Genomic DNA, 20843 nt, shown 5'->3' on the forward strand with positions numbered 1-20843 from the left:
ACAATAACAAAAACCAAAATGTTTGAATGCATACCTGGAATGATGAACTTTAATTATAAAAATTTTAGATTAAAAAAAGAAATTTACCAAAAATGACTTTTATGTGGATTGTGCTAATTTCAGTCATTGTAAGTAAAAAAATAAATAAATGTGTTAAGTTGTTGTCAGATGTATAAAGTTGCATAAAGAAAATGTGTTTGATTACACTGAAATTGTATGTTTAATTCAATGGCGATATATATATGTATATATGTGTGTGTGTGTAAACTTTGATTATTCATATTATCATTTTTTTTTCATATCAATGTCATTATTTACCCTATTATTACTAAGCCATACTGACAACGTGAAGTTACAACAAAAATTATTATTTTTAAGGTTCAGATCAGTTTCACGACTGCACTGTTACAGTATATCTGATTTGGCGCCAGATGTACACTCCATCTTTCCAAACATCATTGTTATAGCTTTTATGGTATAATGTAGTATAATATAGTATAGTATAGTCTCTACTATTTGCTGATACTGTTAAATGTGTTTATGTCCAACCATTTGTTAAGCGGAAACCAGAGCTTATAATTCATGGACATACAGGTGTCACAACACAAAGGGACCCTGAGGCAAAGGCAAGTCAAACAGAGATTTGCTAGCCGGATCAGTCATACGCAGACCTGGAAAATAATTCAGGAGAAAACTGGAACATAGAAGCAGACTTGACTTGTACGAGAGGGAGTGCGGTCCCGGCCGGAGTGGAGAGTGGCAACTTCCACAGAAGGCAGTACAGTCCGGAGGGCTGTGCCCAGAGGCAAACGAACCACTGGCCGCCGGCAGCTGGGAGACTAGGCAGAGATCAGGTCAGACACTCGACAAGGGCTCAACTTGACAGGACTGTTCTTGACAAAACACAACAGAGTAATAGTAGTCGATAGAAAGAAAGCCAGCAGAATGGCTGCGAAGCACAATAATCTGACAAAGAAGTCTAGTAACACACAGAGAGAAATAGAGGAGCAAATCAATGTCAAAAGGAAACAGGTGCTGTCCCAATCAGTGCGAGCGCTGATTGTGACCGTGAACAGCTGAGTCTAGGAAGCAGAGCAAGAAATAGAAAGGAAAAGAAACCCGGAATCAAACCCGGCTCATGACAACAGGCCCCATAATGCCGTAGGAGCAAGTGCAAGGTTGCAGGTGACCTCTTGGCAGAAATGACAAATGGATGCAAATGGAGAGTAATCTTAGAATCAGTTAAACTGCGTTAAACTGCATTCATGCAAAGCAATGCAAATATGCCACGCGTGGTATCAGGCCAAACAGAATGCTCACTTGTGGTTCCCATCATGCCCCGTCTTTGAACCCTTGCCCAGCATACACACATCCAACCCCCCACCCATTCCTTCTCTCTTTCCCACATACACACTCCTAAGAGCTGAGCACAGTAGATTAGTGACTTCACAATGACGAAAGGTTTACAATTCCTCATGTCCAACATCCAGATGTTTCTATTTTTCATAGTAACACGTCCCTGATTAACCACTCATAGGAGGAGAATTCATTTGCCTGATATATCACTATTCTCAAAGGTTGCATTCATTTGGGGTGCAAGAGCACCTGAATTTGACTTACCTCTGTAACTAGCCAAGGATGAATTCAATCCATATGTGAGCGCAGCTGCTGAATCTTTAGCCCTTTTCTGGGTACTCCCTCAAATGAATGAAAAGGTACAATCTGGCTTAGATGTTCTACTTTTTTTTTTTTTCAAAATAAACGATGTGATGTAAAGCATTTAAACCATTACAAAAGTCAATTGCTGGTTGAATAAGCCAAAGCTAAGCTGAGACGAAGGGCATAAGAAACACATTGCTACACACCATTTATCCTTGTCTTTCCATGGTCAAAAAAATCAAATTGGGACAAGAAGCCAAAAAAAGGGTGGAGAATAGTTTTGAGAATCACGCTCCTCATAATGCTCAGAATAGGTGTATGCTTGTTATGAGAACACCCAAATTGTGCTCTCAAAGGTAAAAAATATATCAAAAATATATATTTTATTTTTTCTCAAATTGTTGAATGTGCCCCCAAGGAGCCATTTTAATGATAATAATAATTCTGATAACTTTCCCAGAAAAGCTGGATTGAAATCCTTGCCACAATCTAAACACTGCGTGAGTCACTCTTGCAGAAAATTGGATTTTATAATACCATTTTCTTCATTTTTTTTGGTGAATTTTGTCTTCCTATATTTGCACAGAATATCTTAGTAACAGTCAAGATGCACTTAAGAAATATGGTCACATTCACTACGAGAGTGGTCAAAAATACACCCCATTTTATAAAAGGGCTCCCTGGTGACAAAAGGTTTTGAAACGGTCTGAAATGCAACTCTTGGAACTCTGTGAACTTGTTTCTGAATGCTTTGTTTGTACTAAAAACGTATTGATAGCTTGCTATTGCACCTGCATAATCATGCACACTCTGGATAACATGTAAAGTTGCCCAAAAACAGAACTAGGTCCTTCAAATGAGCAAGTACTAATGTAGCAAGCACATTAGCGTGTGCTAATGTAATCTAAAAGTCATTTCCTCTTGCTTTGGCAGGTCTAGTGCACACATGCATTGAGGCATTGATTGACTGGTGTGACGTGTGACTGGACTGGCACCCCTGTTATCTCACTCCATCCTGTTTGTAGTAATGCTTTCTTCACCTTGGTGATAGCATAAAATTCAATTGAACTAAATTATGTAATGAATTATAATATTCTGTAGTTGCTCAGTTACTAACAGGCTGGCACAATCACAGTGTGGCATCATACTGGCGTTTATTGGCCAAAGCTTTTAAAGACAAGTATGCTTTGCTTTGAAATTGCAATAAGTTACTGAGAGAATATAAGAGTTAACCTTCCTGGAGTGGCAGACACAAAATCTGATGTATTTTATCTGCTGTGTGTGTGTTTTTGTAAAGCTATCAATGTAATTGACAAATGAAGCAGGTCAGTAGAAGTTGAGAGGAACGATATATTAGTTTCATCTTAAGTTACTGCAGTAAATAAAACTACAGGCCTACCATAAAAATGTCAACAATTCAAACCCCTGAATGGTAAAGGCTTTAAAAACATCATTTAAAAAGCTTGTTCCAGATATCGAAGTGAAAAGAAGCTTGCCAAACAATTTAATGGAATCTAGAAAGGTAGCCTAATACTACAAACTAACAGTTTCTAACAGGCAAGTTAGTGAACCTCAAGTCTCAGAGCTATTCTTCATCTGCTTTCGTCCACATCTGAATGCATTCAATGAAAAGAGGTTGACCTTTCCTGCACTTTTCAACCCCTATTGTATTTTTCACCATTATTACTGAAACCGCTAAAATGCTGGGAGAATAGAAGAGTTCACTCCCTAACAGTCTGGAAGTCACTAACAGGGTTTCAACTGTATTATAGCAAGTTAAAGTTTCATTGTCTATTTTCACTTGGGATAAAAATATCTAAAGAAATGTTTTTTAGATGTAAAGAGCTCTTCTAAATGTTGAAACTATATGGTGCATTTTAAACAGGTACATTGCAATGATTTGATTTGATCCATAATGGTGCTTTTACTGTGCTCCTGTAGTTTTGAAAAGGCAAAATAGTAGATAAGACCTTCTGATTCATCTGATGGCGTTGCAGAGGATGTGGTGATCCATAAGTAGGGGGTTGGAGGCACAAATCCATTCATGACTCACAATCCATTGATGGTGTTTTCACATGGAAACACCTGCTGAATGTACACCACTCTCACAAATGGGAAAAGCGTTCAGATGTTGCACTTTATGTTACTCCACAAATTAAGAATGTTTGTTGTGGGCTGATAAAATAACTGGCAATGGTATAAAAAAGGGTTACACTTTATCTTAAGGTTAAGAGTAATATTTATTAACTACATGTACTTACTATATAGTTAGGTTTAGGATTGGGTTTTGGCTTACTTGCATGCAATTATGCATAATTCATTGTTATTATACATGTAACGTGTAACAAGAATACCTTAAAATAAAGTGTTGCCGAAAAAAGTTTAACTGTGAGAAACAAACTGTTGTTTGAAGGCTTTGACCTCAATGCTTTGTTACAAGAAAAGCCAGCAAACGTAGGATCCTGTGTAATGAATATGAATGAATAAAGTTAATATGAAGTCTTCTTGTGTTGTGTTTGGGCTGAAAGGAAATGTGAAATGTCAGTAAACTTAACAGAAAACCAGGTCTACACAATAAAACCACATTTGGATATTTTATGATGAGGCTTGTCTATATAATAATGGCTGATTTTATCTAAAAATGTGCTCTCAAGATAAATGTCAGGTTGTGATTTCATCTAATTGATATTTACTGGCCAAAACCATAGTTTAATAATTTGTAAAATGTCTTTTACTTTTTTCCCCTTATCTGTTTTGTTGAATACTTGTTTTTCTGTTTAAATAGTATTGAAAAGCATGAATAGGCTGTTTAATGGCGGTCCGCTGTGTGACAACTTACTCCATAGGGTTACAACATGCAGGACACAATGGGTTGGCATTTGTTGTAAAATTATGAAAATGCTCAAAAAAATTTATGGAGCAAGAAATCAAGTTATGTTCCTATACAGAAATTCACATAAACCTAATGTGAGAAATTGTAGCTTAAGCCCCAGCCTTAGCCTCAGTTGCAACAAGACGCTCATTTATTGACCTTCCCTTTAGGAATGAATGGGTGTTTAGAATAAAATACAACTCTTTTCCTTTCTTCAGGGCTAAAAGTGAGCAGATGTCTCACTTAAACATGACTGTGCTGATTGGGCGATTGTTCACGCACGTACTCCAGTGTCACATTACGCGTGCGCTTCTGCACGTGCGCCCTGCGCGAGCTCGAGTGCACGAGTTGCGAGACGCGCAAAGTCAACACAGTGATGCTTTCCATACGCTGCATGATTTGAGTCAATAACTGCGTAGTTTATCTATCAGCTAGAGACGATTCCGCCCGCTTCGCCAACAATAGCGGCATTATTGCAGAGGGTCCATCGAAATGCCAAAGCGATAAAAATGCGGGTCATTTGAATAACTTCAAATGTTATTTCTCAAAGACATTTAAGAAAAACAAAGAACGCAATACATTTGACTAAAACGCGATCATGTGGCGACAGTTGAAATATAACACTAAATTACTGAATGAAATAAAAAGATAAAGAAAACAAACTGTAATTTGCCAAGGCCAGTAATGAGATTTAGACTTGCGTGATCGGTTTAGAGTTCAGTACATTAACAGGACTGGGGACATATGGATGTCATATTATTTAATAGACCGATTTACTCATTTAAAGTGACATAAATCTCAGTTTTTTTAGTAGTAGCCTACATTATTTTTGGCCAGAGCATCTTAATACATAGAAAGAGGTTGATGTAGCTGCTCAATAGTTTAGATGTGTTGTCTGGTTGCTGGTTTCAGAGGGGTTCTTGCACTTTTAGCTCTTTTTTTTTTTGGTCGTTCAGTAGGGTAAAGTTGAACCTGAGCGCGCGCGAGCTCCGTTTGTGACGTTATGAAGGATCAAATATGCGACGCGCTCTTTGAAGTGGACGCGTATATTTGTATATGACAACAGTGCGCAGATGTGAGCGTTTTCCCAAGTTAAAGGGAACAGCTAACTTTACGCCATACGAGAATCCCATTTAAATGCTACGGATCAATGAATGAAAGTTAGAGCTGAGGCTGTGTTAGAGCGCCTGCTGCGATGTGATTGGGCTGAGCGGCGAGCTCGTGATGCTCGGGCACATATAAAGGGCGACCTGCGCTCCTGTCATGCACGCGGCTGGAAGAAGAAATTGCTGAAGAGATCAGCAGGACAGACAGAGCCTTCATGATACTGCCCACATCACACGCATTTCCTAAACGAAGTCGCCAAGAAGACGCACCGCACAGCGCGCAAGACATAAAGGAAATTCTCTTTTATTGCCCTTCATAAAAGCCCCAGTGTCATTTAGTGAGAGATGCCGCCAAGGACCGGACTTTTGCTGCTCGCCGTGCTCATCGCCTCCGCGTATGAACTGGATCAGAACGAATCCTACTCGCCTAGGAGAGCACGCTTCTCCCACAACAGCCCCTGTAAGTAGGAAGCGTTCGAGAATGATGAGCCGGTTGTGTGCTGACACGCATGCATCGGTGTAGGGTATAGATCATATGAGAGCTGTCATCTCTAGGATGAGCTCTCATCCAATGCGTCTGTTGAGCTGCTCTGTGACAGATGTATCAGTGAATATCACGTTCATCCTCTGACCTGCATATGAGGGACTCATCATAGCTCATGATGAGCTTCTTGTGATGCATTGAGCGCGATGAATGAATATGAATGATGATTCCGCCGCCGCTGTCAGCCTGCACGAGTTTCTACGTTGGGGAGAAAATGCTAGAGTACAAAACCTGTTCGTTGCTTACCTTACCACATACTGTGAAAATAGTATTAGAGCTTTTAAAGACAGTACTTTTAATGTAAAAATGGTACAAGTTAATCAATAATTATAAGTAAAACTATGAATCTCCTTATAATTGAAAAGAACGTGTATATTTAACAAGGCAATGCACCCTTTTAAATACTGTTAAAATTGTGTTTATTTTAAGTAAAAAGTATAGGCTTTCAATTGCATTAGTTTATTGTATTTGAACCTTTATTTGTCCAGACAAGTCAAATTAAATTTAACAAGGCAATACAGTAAAATTATGCTTATTACACATATACCGGAAAACAAAAACGTGTAGAAACAAAATTGCTCAGAAATTGCTAAGTTCACATTGAATTACAAAGAAACGGCAAGTAACAATAAATTAGAGGTAAAAAAGGTTTTTAGAGGTTTTTTTTGTGGTTTTTTACAGTCCGTGAACCTCCTCATAAATTCCATAAAAATATGTATTATAGGAACAAAATATGAATTGTCTTATCATTTACTGAAATCCTTGTGCAAACCATCAATTTTTTTAGATTTTCTTTCCAGTCCTTTAATCCGATTTTATTAATATATTACTAAGAGTGCTGATATTTCATATAACAGCACTGGGGCATAACATCAATCCATTTGCCTATTATGCTGAGTAGGCTTCAACATGCAATGGGGGATAGAACATAATTAGCCAAATTCTGTATTAAAAATGAATATTAACCTCTTGCTGGGCGCTGGATATCAGTATGGCTTTGTAATCACAGGAAATCACAGTCATGCTGATATTCACTACTACAGCCTTCTTGCTTGTGTGATAATTGGATCATTTTGTGTGGTACTCAGTTACTGGTGTTTTGCATTTGGGTGGGTGACACTGGTTCTGTCTTACTGTTATTATTAGCTACAGTTGCCAATTTTTATGTTTTTTCAGTCATCGTGTGGTCTTGCATTATGTTATTACCACATTTTACAGTAACAGATTCCAATAGCTTGAATAGGTTGGTATATAATTTGACACATCATTACTATAATGTTTTACTCTCTGATATGTTTTGCAACCACAGTTTCCAAGTTAATATAAATAAAATAGTGGGGAGTTTTGTTGTTTTTTTTTGTTTTGTTTTTTTCTGGCATACTGTATATTTAGTTCTGGCATCATATTGGACAGGCAGATTTATCTATGTAGATTATTCAAAATCTGCACATTTCTAATATGAACAAAGAATGAAATTCCAAAGGTGATATAGTTAAACCCTCTTATACCCAGGAGAAATGTTTTTAAACATTTCCACATACATTTAAACCACTACAGTACTTTCTAAATATAAAGCATTGTACCATTCCTGGTGTAGTTTGTAGTGAGTTTGTATATGAAAGGCTTTCCCCAGTGAGATCATACTATCACGTTTCATATTCCAGCTCTCATCGCATACACCTGAACCTGTTAACAGAGGTCTTCAGGTTCATTTGAAAATGACAGGTTATACAGGTAGAGAACTGGAGGGTAGGCAGCTAGCTTACACTAACTTTTAATGGACTAGACACAATGGATGCTTTAAATGACATTGTGTGCACCTGAAAGCACCCAACACTATTAAAGATGATGAATTGTTCTGACCTGCTGCTCATTATATTGAAACTGAAGATCTGGTGTCAGTGTTACAAAAGGTTGTTCCTTTGTCTTGAATGAAGTCAGTAATTAATATGCTGCAGAGAAAAGCTCGCCCAAGTGTCAAATAGTGGATCTGTGTGTGGTGTGGGACATTCAGTTCCGTTCTGTCTCTGGTCGGGACGTGAAAACCTTTGTCAAACTCCACTTGGTATTTGCATAACTTCCTGTTGTACTTAGTTGCCAGGGAGACATGTACTGACTCAGTGCTTTTGAGACAAAGAGACAGTGGTGCACTAATAATTCCAAAAGAGCAAAATGAACAGTATATACTTTACAAAACAAAAGGGTTTTTTACCCTAAAAATTATATTTTTTACATTTCAGTTTTTAATGCTGGAACCACACCTTTAAAAAATAATTTATATTTCTATTTATGGGATTCATTCATTTACAACTGGACTTTATCTTTCATTGTCTGAAGATGTTTCAGTGTCAGTACCGTCATCATTTGTAAGTTGATGATAGGGAGAACATACCTCCTCTTTTTCCTGAACATGTCCTGGCCGGCATTTCTAAATTGCCTCATATCCAGGTTTTAGCTTTGTAGTCAGAGTTGACCAGTAGCATGCAAGCATTGTAATTAATTGACCAATTGTGGCATGCGAGAAGGTGGGATCTACAGAGAACAGTCAAAGCAATGCAAATATCCGTACATATAATCAGAGCTGGGTAGTAACTGATTACATGTAATCTGTATTGCGTAATCAGATTTCCAAAAACTAACCACTTGAAATTAGATTATATTACATGTTAAAATGGCCATAATTAGACTACAGCTAAATTTTTATGGATTACATGATTACATATTATTCACACAATGGCAGTAAATTATTCAAAATTTATTGATTCTCCTTAATTGACCTTTACTTTCTAAAAATCCCATAATTTAGTTTTGACTATAATAACAAATGTTGTTTATATAAATACATATGAAATATTTCTGAGGAAGTTAATATTTAAAATAATTTAAGAACACGTTCTCTGATAATGGTCCCACTGACGTCCAGGTAAACAAATAAAATATTAGTATTTTTAGTGTTTATTTATGATTTCATTAATTGTTAGCTTTTTATCAACTGTATTTTATGATGCTGATATAAAAAAATGAGCATATTTTATTTTTCTTTGTTTTTATATCAATATGGTACGCTTAAGGTTTGATCAAAAAGTAATCCAAAAAGTAGTCAGAATGCATTGCCTAAAATGAGTAACCTAGATTACTTTAGGTTACACTACAGTTTTCATCATGTAATCAGTAATATATTGCATTTTTTTAAATAATCAATCCAGCACTGTGTATAATGTATGCACTCTCAGAAAGAAAAAAAAAAAAAAAAAGGTACAAAAGCTGTCACTTGGGCGGTACCTTTTAAAAAGGTACTTATGTACAATTTATGTGCTCATACTGGATGTACACTTCAGATGCTGAAATGCACCTTTAAGGTACTAAAATGCACCCTTAAGGGTCAATAAGGTACAAAGGTGTTGAAAACTGTCTCAGTGACAGCTTTTGATCCTAGCTCAAGAGATGAAAAATATGCTCCAAACCTGTATAAGTTCCTTTCTTCTGTTAAACATTAAAGAATTATGTGAGTTACTAAGTTTCTGGTCCTCATTGACTACTACAGCATTTTTTCCATTCTATGTAAGTCAGTGGCAACCATCAACTGTTTTATTCGAACATTCTTCAAAATATTTTCTTTTGGGCTCAGGAGAAGAATGAAACTCATACAGGTTTGGAACAACTTGAGGGTGAGTAAATGATGACAGAATTTTCATTTTTGGGTGAACAATCCCTTTAATGAGAACATGATAAAACCACAGATGGGATCTTCAGATAATGAAAAAGTCTAATTGTAAACGAATGAACTCTCCCTGACTTATTAAGACAATTGCAGTGTCGTCTCCAAATCTGCGAGGTCTAGCTGAGTCATGTATTACAGTCTAGTGTGAAACACTGAATCTCAAGGGCCACAGGTTCAAGTCGGGGTCACGCGCTCCGCAAGTTGAAATCTGAACAGGTAGCTATGTAAGTGTAGAAAATGAATTATTCATTCCAACAATTCATCCTATTAGTCTGTGTGGAAAAGTGTAATATCACCTGTCGAGAAGTGTATCTAGGGTCTCTGATAACTTACCCATGGTTGAGGTTTTACAGCACTTGATGATACATGAGTGAGTAAGAGAGAAAGCCAACACAATACTGTGCATTGTCTATTGATGTGTTTTCTTGAATCTCAAATGAATCCTGACCTGTCGAGGCCCATCGCAGTACCCTCAAAATTATTAGAGTGAGCCGTATTCAAGTTTCATTAGTCAAAATGTGTCTAATCATCACGCCTGTTTTCCCACCACAATACAATAAGTGCTCTATGAACGCATCAAATGCAATATCAAACCCATATTTTACGCCTCTTCTCAGCCGTGTGCAGTGTAAGTGAAGGGACAGGCCCTGAACAGTGTGGCCCAATTCATCCGTAACTCTATTTTCCCTTGTAAGGTTACTGATGACGTCTAGGGGGTGTCCGATGATACAAAAAAAATAAAAGCCTTGCAGACACACTGAGTAATTTTGTTTGTTTTTGATGTGGTACTGCTGGAGTCCCAGTGTTTTCCCTGAAAGAGTGATTTGGCTTCATCATACATTTGAATTAAAAAATAGCCTTGAAGAGACAAAAAAGTACACCTTTAAACAGAGTACTTAATACAGAAATAATAAGGTTTAAAAGAATATGAAGAGTTCCAATGCAAAAGCCTTTAAAAGCTATCTTGGTCAAAATGGTCAAAAATGAGATAACGATACTGAGTGAATGCTCTCCACACATGGTATGTTTTTCAAGTACTTTCACTTCAAATGCGCTAAATCCCAGCCTCAACCCAGTCAAAAGTACCAGTACTTACATAGAAACCAATGCATAGTAGCCAGAAAGAAATGGTAATTTTAAAGAAAAACGTCAGACTTACTTGGAGGTTCAATACTTTTATTAACTCTTCAATACTTTTATTACTACAAGTGTTTTTCGACACTTATTGCATTTTATTTGCCATGAAATTGAGGTTTATTATAGTTTGCATTCATATTGCTTAAGAGAGCTTTTTTGATTCATTTTAGTAGGACTTAAGTACATCTTTGTTTTTTCATTCAAGTGTCACTACTGAATGCACTGACAAGCATTCATGGTACACTAAAATATACTTTAATGCAATATCTGTCGAAACTTGAATGTTATGAAATTAAATATATTTGTATGTAATTACAAATATGTTTAATTTTTGTAAATTTTTAATTTTGATAAACACTGGGACTCCATCACTGCCACATCAAAAATAAACAAAATTACTCTGATTTTGCTGCTCTTGTGGCGTTATAAGAGGGGAAGTGTTTCGTCAAGGCTTTTTTTTGCAAATGTTGATATATTAACTTTTGTAAATAAAATATTGAATAACACACTACATTTGAAATTATAATCAGATACTTTACATGTTCTTTAGTATGTTATTCAACACATTAAAATAAGTGCACTTCTTAAATATTAATACAAAATATTAAACATACCTATTTTAAATGCACTTTAAAGTAAGACATTTAATTTGACATTATTAATAGAAAGTGCCTTTTTAAGTATAGTTAAGTGTGTTAAGAAACATAGTAATGAAAGTGCCTCTCTTTAAAGGAACTCTCCACTTTTTCTGAAAATAGGCTCATTTTCCAACTCCCCTAGAGTTAAACAGTTGAATTTTAGAGTTTTTGAATTCAGCCGATCTCCGGATCTGGTGGTAGCACTTTTAGCTTAGCTTAGCATAGATCATTTAATCGGATTAGACCATTAGCATCTTGCTCAAAAATGACCAAAGAGTTTAGATAATTTTCCTATTTAAAACTTGACTCTTCTGTAGTTACATCGTAAAAGTATCCCCAGCTATATCATAACTAGTTACCTAGCTGGGGACTGCTTTCAGGCGCTGCATAATATCATCGCGCCTGCTGAACCCATGGTACGGCAGCAAAGTTTCTTGATTATTACGCCAGAATGAGAGTATAGTTCCTAGCCATATCGGCCTAGAAAATTGCAACTTTTCATATTCCGTCGGTCGTAGTACACGATGTAACTACAGAAGAGTCAAGTTTTAAATAGGAAAACTATCGAAAATCTTTGGTCATTTTAGATGCAAACGGTCTAATCCGATTCAATGATCTATGCTAAAAGTGCTACCGCCAGACCCGGAGATCGGCTGAATGGATTCAAAAACGGTAAAACTCAACTGTTTAACTCTTGGGGAGTTGTAAAATAAGCCTATTTTTTTTTTTTTAAAGTGGAGTGTTCCTTTAAGAACACTTAAGCAGTGGCGGCTCGTGGGTTTTAAAATAGAGGAGGCACACTTGGTCTGGGGATCCTGACCGATTAATATTATTAACATATTTGCTTAACCATTTTAAAATGGCTTTTTGGTTGCTTTTAGTCAGAAAACGTAAAGAAAAGGACTCATACAGCAAGATAATATAATTTCACTTACCTGGCCTATCACGTGAAGCAAACATCCATGCTGCAAACAAACATCCTAAGTTCCAGCTTAGGCATGTTCTCCCTTTATTTTTAACTTGTATATACACTGTTTGAATAACAGCTTGGTAAATCTGTTGGCGATCAAATATTCAATATTGCTACTCATCATAAGTAACTTACTTCGTACATTATCAGCTCAGCAGGAGGCGTTCAAACTAATATCAAGTAATTTACTATAATGACTGGTTGATATACTAGAAGGGTGTGAAATTACAAACAAAAAATACACATTTTGAGACATGAACTGAAATGAATTGTGAATTTTATTAACATTAAATCGTCTTCCTCCTCCCAATTTCACCTCAAAATATTGGGGAGGTTGTGCCTCCCTTGCCTCCTCCGACAAGCCGCCACTGCACTTAAGTGGCCTTTTATTTCAATAATATTATATTTAAATATTCAAAGTACACTACAAGTGTACATTCAATACAATTAAGCACACTTCTTTTTCACGGAACTAATCTCAATGTACCCCAAGGCTAAGACTTGGGTCAGCAAGACACCTCAGCTTAGATCACATAATTTCGTTCGCACCATGGTACAATTTTCCCCTGATTCTGAGAAAAGTGAAGCAGAACAACTTCTAGTCATGTATTCACAAGGAAAACTGTTCCACTGATAAGAGAGGTCAGTTATGGAAACATGTCACCCTCATTTGTCCCGAGGCTAACAGCGAGTGTAGGAAAGTGATACAATTGTATTTGGTATTAAAATGAAGATGTTTATCATTTTTATGACTCTTTCATAGCTCAGGCGATGTAACAGATTTCTCAGTTGCGTTTTGCTGAAGCATCAACTTTGTCTTGGATGCTTCTCCTTAAATTCCTTTGGAAGACTGAAAATAGAAACAACATCAGTATTAATTTGGACTACACAACTGATTTATTCTTGGAAGAATTTGATGACAGACACCTAACTTTGTACTGCGATCTCTGATTTTAGTATTTTGGTATCACGGCAAAGCAGTGCACAGTTTGAGATATTGTTGAGGAAACGTGTAGTAGGGTCCATGCTGGGAGAAAAGCCAGCATTAGCTTGTTTGCTGGCCTTAGTTGGTCTCCCAGACTGGTTTGTTCACTGGTTTTAGAGGGGTTTGTACATCTTTTAGCTAATTAGACTTAGAGACCAACTGAACACTCAGTTAAATCAGCTAAACACCAGCTTGACCAGGTTGGGAGAACATCTGGCACTAGACCTTGTTTTTTTTACTGTCTGTAGAAGAAATTAGATATCAAAGACCTCATTTGTGATTTATATATATATATATATATATATATATATATATATATATATATACTTAGATACGGATGGCACAACAATCATGATTTCAGCCAGAAGATGCTGGAACAAATATGCATTGTACAGAGAGAGCATGGCATATGCTAATTTGCATCTCAACATTTCCTTAAAATAAATAAATAAAAAAATACAATAATAATAAAAATATTATTTAGTAATAACTTCTTAATATATATTTTTTTTATAATAAATAATGTATTTTTTATTTATTATGGTTATGTGGAGTCAAATAAAATAAAATAAATAGGGAGACAAAAAAATCAGAAATGTGCAGCTTATTAATAAAAAAGCACATACATTAATAAATTTGTTATAATGTGTTTTAAGCAGTAAAGTTGTTTTCTTTTTTTATGGTCATTTTGGGGGTTTTGCCATTACATTGTCTTGGTAACAAAGTTCTTAAATTGGACACAACACATACAAAAACGTTTTTCACAACAAATTCATGCTAACATACTGTTCACATCTTGTGGCTAACTTAACATCTACAGATTGGCCTCATTCACTTCCATTGAAAGAATCTCACTGTAACCCTGATTTATGCTTTTTATACAGATAATCACGGACAAGTCAATATTATGTTTTGCGGTAATCGACATTGTGCCACAAGAACTGTCAATAGAGTTTAACTTTTATTGAACCCATAATTTTCCATTAATGTGCACAATGAGCAAATAGACTTAACAGAATGTACATCTGAGATCTTGCCCTAACCTGCTCCTATGGACAATAGACATATTCACTGCATGACATTTGGGGGGTTTCTGGTTATTTCAGAAGTCTGGCTTTTGCCAGGAGCATTGACACAGCAACACACAGCCTCTTTTCCTTCGGATACAGTAAAGTGAGTGTGTAGCAACAACAGTTTGTCACTCTCTCTCACACACACACACACACACGCACACCCTTGAGGTTACTTCTCGGCATGGCGTGGTATCCCGACCCGGCAAGCTACAAGTTTGTGCAGCAAAGCTTTTATAGTCTTTGGCGTGGAACTGTTGGATGTGGTGGTTTGGCCCTCTTACTCAACCCGCTGAAAGTTATTGTCTTGTCACATGTCAGGGTAATGGAAACAACCGCCAAAAGAGACAGTCAGCAGAACCCAATACAGCATGGCACACATGCCCTACACCTCTCTCTGTCACTCCCTGACTACGGGGGCAAACTCAGGGCACAAAACGCCCAGACTACCACAAGAACCCCACAAAGCCTGCTGTGGATATTCTTCATTCAGTTGGTCACAGTTCCAAGAAGGGAAAAATGGCTGGAATACCCATAAAATTTATGGCAGAGAGTGGAGTGGAGTAATGACGCCAATGCTTGGCTCAGTTGTTATATATTTCAGGGTGTCAAGTGGCTAGTCAAGCTTGTTGTTATTTGTCATTTTAAGTAAAATTTGGCTTGCAATCAAAATTGAATGGAAACTCACACATAAAATCCTAGTTTTTGTTCCCGTTTGTACTATAGTGGTATTTAAACATCCCGTCGTCTGGGAGGTGATTATGAGAAAGCGTCCCCTTAAAATGATCTGGTGTTCACTTGCAAGCAAGGTGAGGAATTAATTATCTTGCCTAAATGGTTTCACAAGTTCATTGCTACTACACACAATGTGTTTCTCCTTAAATCATTTCCCATGAGAATATGTTCCAGCATTAACTGCCCTGTTCCTCACACTGGGAGTCCAGACCGTCTCCAAAGACTGTTCCCTCAACAACCCTCAATGGCTTTTCTCCAGGTCTTTATGAAAGTACAAACTTAACTGTCCAAGTAGTAGAAGGAAGTTCATTTGGACCGAGCTGAGAATCCAGTGGATGGATGGTTGGATTATTGAGTGATAAATATTACAGAATCTGAAATATTTATTGTCAAGCAAGCAAAACAAATGAAACAAAAGTCCTCAGAAATGCTCAGTTGATTAGTTTGCTCAAGCATGTTGCCAAATAATGTGTACCTTCAACATACTTTGTCAGTGTCAAAAAAATTATATGTTTTCAGATTTTAAAAAAAATTGGTAATCAAGATTTGGCAACATATTTTTTTCTTTTTTTATTTGGCCGTATAATTCACGGACCGCTTTCCTCGTGCATGAAACCACCCATATGCCAACAAACCAATGGCAACGTGGAACAATAATGACCCAAATCTTTCTGTAACTTACTTGCAGAAAATTGCTGTTGTTTGTCAAACAATTCATGGACAGTTCCATTCATTTTCTCCATAAATGATCAACCTTTAAAGACAGACCTGTTGTACAATCAATTAACTCTGAGGTTGTTAATTGATTGCATGTGCTTTTGTTCAACACGTCTGTTAGTGTTAACTGAACTAGTTTTGTAAATAATCCTGTTTAATAGTGGAAGTCTTGGTGAAAAACTACATTACCCATGATGTAATACTGTAAAGAACATTCCACCAATCAGAGAGTCACAGCGAACAAATCATGCCAAACAAGCTCTTTAGTCCACTCCCGTGAAACACCTCAAATTGCCTATTTATATTAATATTTTTGTCCAATTTTCATGAACTTTCTTTGGTAACTTTATTTTAAGGATCAATTCAACAATTTCCAAATTGGGTTTGGACTTGACAAATATTACTTGATGTACATTTATGCTTATAAAAAAGAAGAAATGTGCTCAAGACTGCTCTTTGGATTCTGCTAATGTTCTTGTCAAATCTAACGGTGATTTTGTTTTTGCAGCGGATGTGGCGCGTTGCTTGAACAGTGCGCTCCAGGTGGGCTGCGGTGCCTTCGCATGTCTTGAAAACTCAACGTGTGACACAGATGGCATGCACTACATCTGCAAGTCCTTTCTCTACAGTGCTGCTAAATTCGACACTCAGGTATGTACGTTTGTATACAATTGAAGCCAAAGAACAATAAAGATATATCAGTTCATCAATGGATATACAATATCCTATTGAAGTCAAAGGCGCCTTTTCAGCAGACAGTAGGAAGCCAAGAAGCAACGGGATTGGATGAATTCTGTCAAATGTATGCGGTTGAAATCCACAGAGATCTGAAAGGCCCGATGGGAGCTATTCTTTTCAAAAGTTCTTATTACAAAGTGATTCATAAACGCTTTCTTAATTGATGGTCTTATATAGACTCACATTATAACACAATAAATTTTGCCTTAGTGAGCTGATCGTAAATTTTCCCTCAAACAAAGTTCTTATTATCAAGTTAATACTTTGCAAATTGATTTGAATGAATCATTAAAAGAACTAGTTCAAAAGAATTAGTTGTTTGAGAACCATTACTACTTTTTATTGGCCAAGGTTCCACAGTTATAAGATGGACTGAAGTCACAGTTCAGGCCTGTGCTTGACATATGGTTTCCTGTTCATTTTGCAGGGAAAGGCTTTTGTGAAAGAAAGCTTGAAGTGCATCGCCAATGGCATCACTTCCAAGATCTTTCTAACAGTCAGACGGTGTTCCACCTTCCAGAGGATGATTTCAGAGGTTCAAGAGGAGTGTTACAGCAAGCTGGATATTTGTACAGTGACCAAATCAAACCCAGAAGCCATTGCAGAGGTGGCTCAGCTTCCCAGCCACTTCCCCAACAGGTATCTCATGAACAAGATGAAAAGATTTAATCTTTTGGTGTACACAAAAACACAAAGTTGTTGACCAAATTATCACGCTAGATTTGTAAATTAAAGAATCACTTAGGTGGTATATATTTTAAATTATAAAACAAATAGTAAAAAAAAAATTGTACCTGCAGATAATATAGTATTACTGAAATAAAAGCCACTTAAGTATATAAAGAGTACACTTTCATGACTATGTTTCTGAACACAAATTAAGTACACTTTAAAAAGTGCACTTTTAATCAGCTGAAATTGAAAGTTTTACTTAAAATTTGATCTTAAATCAGTCCTTCATTAGTAATAAACTTTCGTCATAATATAAAAAGTACACTTATTTTGATGTGTTGACTAACATACTAAAGCACATGTAAAGATTATATATTTAACTGTAGTGTGTCATTCAATATTACATTTAAAGGGAATATGTTAAACTGACAAAAAAAAATTACAAAGAGGTTTCAACAGAAGTTACATTCAAATATATTTAGTTACCATAAATGCTTGTCTGTAATTTCATGAGCATATTTTTATATTTTGATACATATTTCAAAGACAATAGAAATAATTATTAAATTTCAGATAAAGATGTACTTGCTTCAGAGGGTCAAAAACAGCTACTTGCATTTGTTCTAGGGCTGTCAAATTGATTAATTGCGATTAATCAAACATTTTCATTCACGTGTTCCTAAGTACAAATTCAAAATTTGCCTAAAAAATAGTACAAACAGTGGAAGTTCAGCAACTGTTTACAACCCAATTTCCGGAAATGCTGGGACATATTTTTATTTTAAATAAAATGAAAACTAAAAGACTTTTAAATTACATGAGCCAACATTTTATTCACAATAGAACATAGAGAACATAACAAATGTTTAAACTGAGAAACTTTACACTTTTATCCACTAAATGAGCTCATTTCAAATTTAATGCCTGCTACAGGTCTCAAAATAAGTTGGCATGGGGGCAACAAAGGGCTGAAAAAGCAAGAAATTTTGAAAAGATTCAGCTGGGAGAACATCTAGTAACTAATTAAGTTAACTGACATCAGGTCTGTAACATGATTAGCTATAAAAGGGATGTCTTAGAGAGGCAGAGTCTCGCAGAAGTAAAGATGGGCAGAGGCTCTCCAATCTGTGAAAGAGTGCGTGAAAAGATTGTGGAATACGTTAAAAACAACATTCCTTCATGTCAAATTGCAAAGGCTTTGCAAATCTCATCATCGACAATGCATAACATCATCAAAAGATTCAGTGAAACTGGAGAAATCTCTGTGTGTAAGGGACAAGTTCAAGACCTTTTTTGGATGCCCGTGGTCTTCGGGCCCTCAAACGACACTGCATCACTCGTCTGCATGATTCTGTCATTGACATTACTAAATGGGCCCAGGAATACTTCCAGAAACCATTGTCGGTAAACACAATACGCTTTGCCATCTGCAGATGCCAACTAAAGCTCTATCATGCAAAAAGGAAGCCATATGTGAACATGGTCCAGAAGCGCCGTCATGTTCTCTGGGCCAAGGCTAATTTAAAATGGACTGTTTCAAAGTGGAAAAGTGTTCTATGGTCAGGCGAGTCCAAATTTGACATTCTTGTTGGAAATCATGGACGCCGTGTCCTCCGGGCTAAAGAGGAGGGAGACCTTCCAGCGTGTTATCAGCGTTCAGTTCAAAAGCCAGCATCTCTGATGGTATGGGGGTGCATAAGTGCATACGGTATGGGCAGCTTGCATGTTTTCGAAGGCACTATAAATGCTGAAAGGTTTTAGAGCAACATATGCTCCCCTCCAGACGACATCTATTTCAGGGAAGCAGCTATTACAACAGCATTGCTTCGTAGTAGAAGAGTCTGGCTTCTGAATTGGCCTGCCTGCAGTCCAGATCTTTCACCTATAGAGAACATTTGGCGCATCATTAAACAAAATTACGTCAAAGACGACCACGAACTCTTCAGCAGCTGGAAACCTATATCAGGCAAGAATGGGAACAAATTATAAAACTGCAGAAACTCATAACCTTGATGCCCAGACGTCTTCAAACTGTTTTGAAAAGAAGAGGAGATGCAACACTATGGTAAACATGCCCCTGTCCCAACTATTTAGTTGGAACCTGTAGCAGGCTTCAAATTTGAAATGAGCTCATTTTGTGAATAAAATTGTAAAATTCCTAATAATTGTAATAAAGTTGATAATACTCCTTTATTGTTATCTATTATGAGCTTGCTTGTAATCAGACACCATTTTGTGGCAGCAACCAACATTTAAAAAATTATTTGTGAGGCATTCAGAAAAAATAACTGGACTTAAAACGTTCATTTTGAATTCGCTGAGCATTCACAGCACTATCTGTAGCTTTGTAATGCTGCTTAACCCGCTAATTTGTTGACGCACTGGCTCAGTGTGAGTTTTCTCTGTCTCGCCGCAGGTTTTATGGGAAACTACTGCAGAGTTTGATGGAGTGTGACGATGAGACGGTGGACCTGGTGAGGGCAAATCTGTTGACCCGATTAGGGCCTGAGATCGCCATGCTCTTCCAACTACTGCAGAACAAGCCGTGTCCGTCTGCTGCAGTACCTACTGGAATGGAGACTCGTGGTGGGTGGCGGTGGTCTGTCAGTCCCCATGGATACAAGACCCAGCCAAATCTACGCAACAGAGATGCCTCGAATCTCTTTGGCAAGAAACGCAACACTGGTGACAGCTCTTAACTTCAGACCAATTTGCCAGGCCAAACTTAGCCATCGAGCACACATACACAAGCGCAAAGTGAAAACACACACATAAAAAAAAACAAAAAAAAGCAAGACAAAACAGTGGTTTATTTTCCAAGGCTATACAGGGACACATTCCTTCTAAACTGGAAAAAGGCATGCACCAGTGCGAAAACATCTTGAATGTCCAATTCTATGTTTATCATTTCATATTCTACGAGTTTTACATGTTCGAGGGGAATTCGGCCTGAAGGTCGAGTCAAGGTCTTCGGGAAATCCAGCGGGAGTCATCCAGCCCATAAAGTAGAGAGCTCTTAGATAGACTTATTTCCATTAAAATATCTCTAGAAACAAAAGGAAAATACTCTAAAAAAAATCAATAAATAGCCATTTGTATATGATATATATCTTACGGAGATTACAGCAAAGAAAATGTATGTGTATATAAACTGAATCTAGCATTGATGTGAAATAGTTGGCATGTGTTATAGAAATAAGAGTGTACTATTTATTTATTAACAGATATTTTACTACTACTTTAGCTGTAAATCTCAAATTGCCACTAGCCTTTTTGTGA

General features: G+C 36.8%; 1 protein-coding gene across 1 annotated transcript; it reads left to right on the forward strand.

The window, feature by feature from the left end:
* Positions 1-5798: 5798 nt before the first annotated feature.
* LOC306849284 (stanniocalcin-like) lies at positions 5799-20614 on the forward strand. Its single transcript, XM_079384213.1, has 4 exons — positions 5799-6097; positions 16663-16805; positions 17320-17531; positions 19981-20614. The coding sequence occupies exons 1-4, from the start codon at positions 5983-5985 to the stop codon at positions 20261-20263; spliced, it is 753 nt and encodes a 250-aa protein (XP_079240339.1). The 5' UTR covers positions 5799-5982; the 3' UTR covers positions 20264-20614.
* The last annotated feature ends 229 nt before the right edge of the window (positions 20615-20843 follow it).

The sequence above is a fragment of the Barbus barbus genome (genome assembly GCF_936440315.1).
Source record: "Barbus barbus genome assembly, chromosome: 29".
Classification (NCBI taxonomy): domain Eukaryota; kingdom Metazoa; phylum Chordata; class Actinopteri; order Cypriniformes; family Cyprinidae; genus Barbus; species Barbus barbus.

Bases quoted from the DNA above. Each gene is read 5' to 3' on its own strand.
- LOC306849284 (XM_079384213.1), top strand. From the start codon at position 5,983: ATGCCGCCAAGGACCGGACTTTTGCTGCTCGCCGTGCTCATCGCCTCC. The intron at 6,098-16,662 runs GTAAGTAGGAAG...TTGTTTTTGCAG, and splicing joins CTTCTCCCACAACAGCCCCT to CGGATGTGGCGCGTTGCTTG. The intron at 17,532-19,980 runs GTATCTCATGAA...GTCTCGCCGCAG, and splicing joins CCCAGCCACTTCCCCAACAG to GTTTTATGGGAAACTACTGC.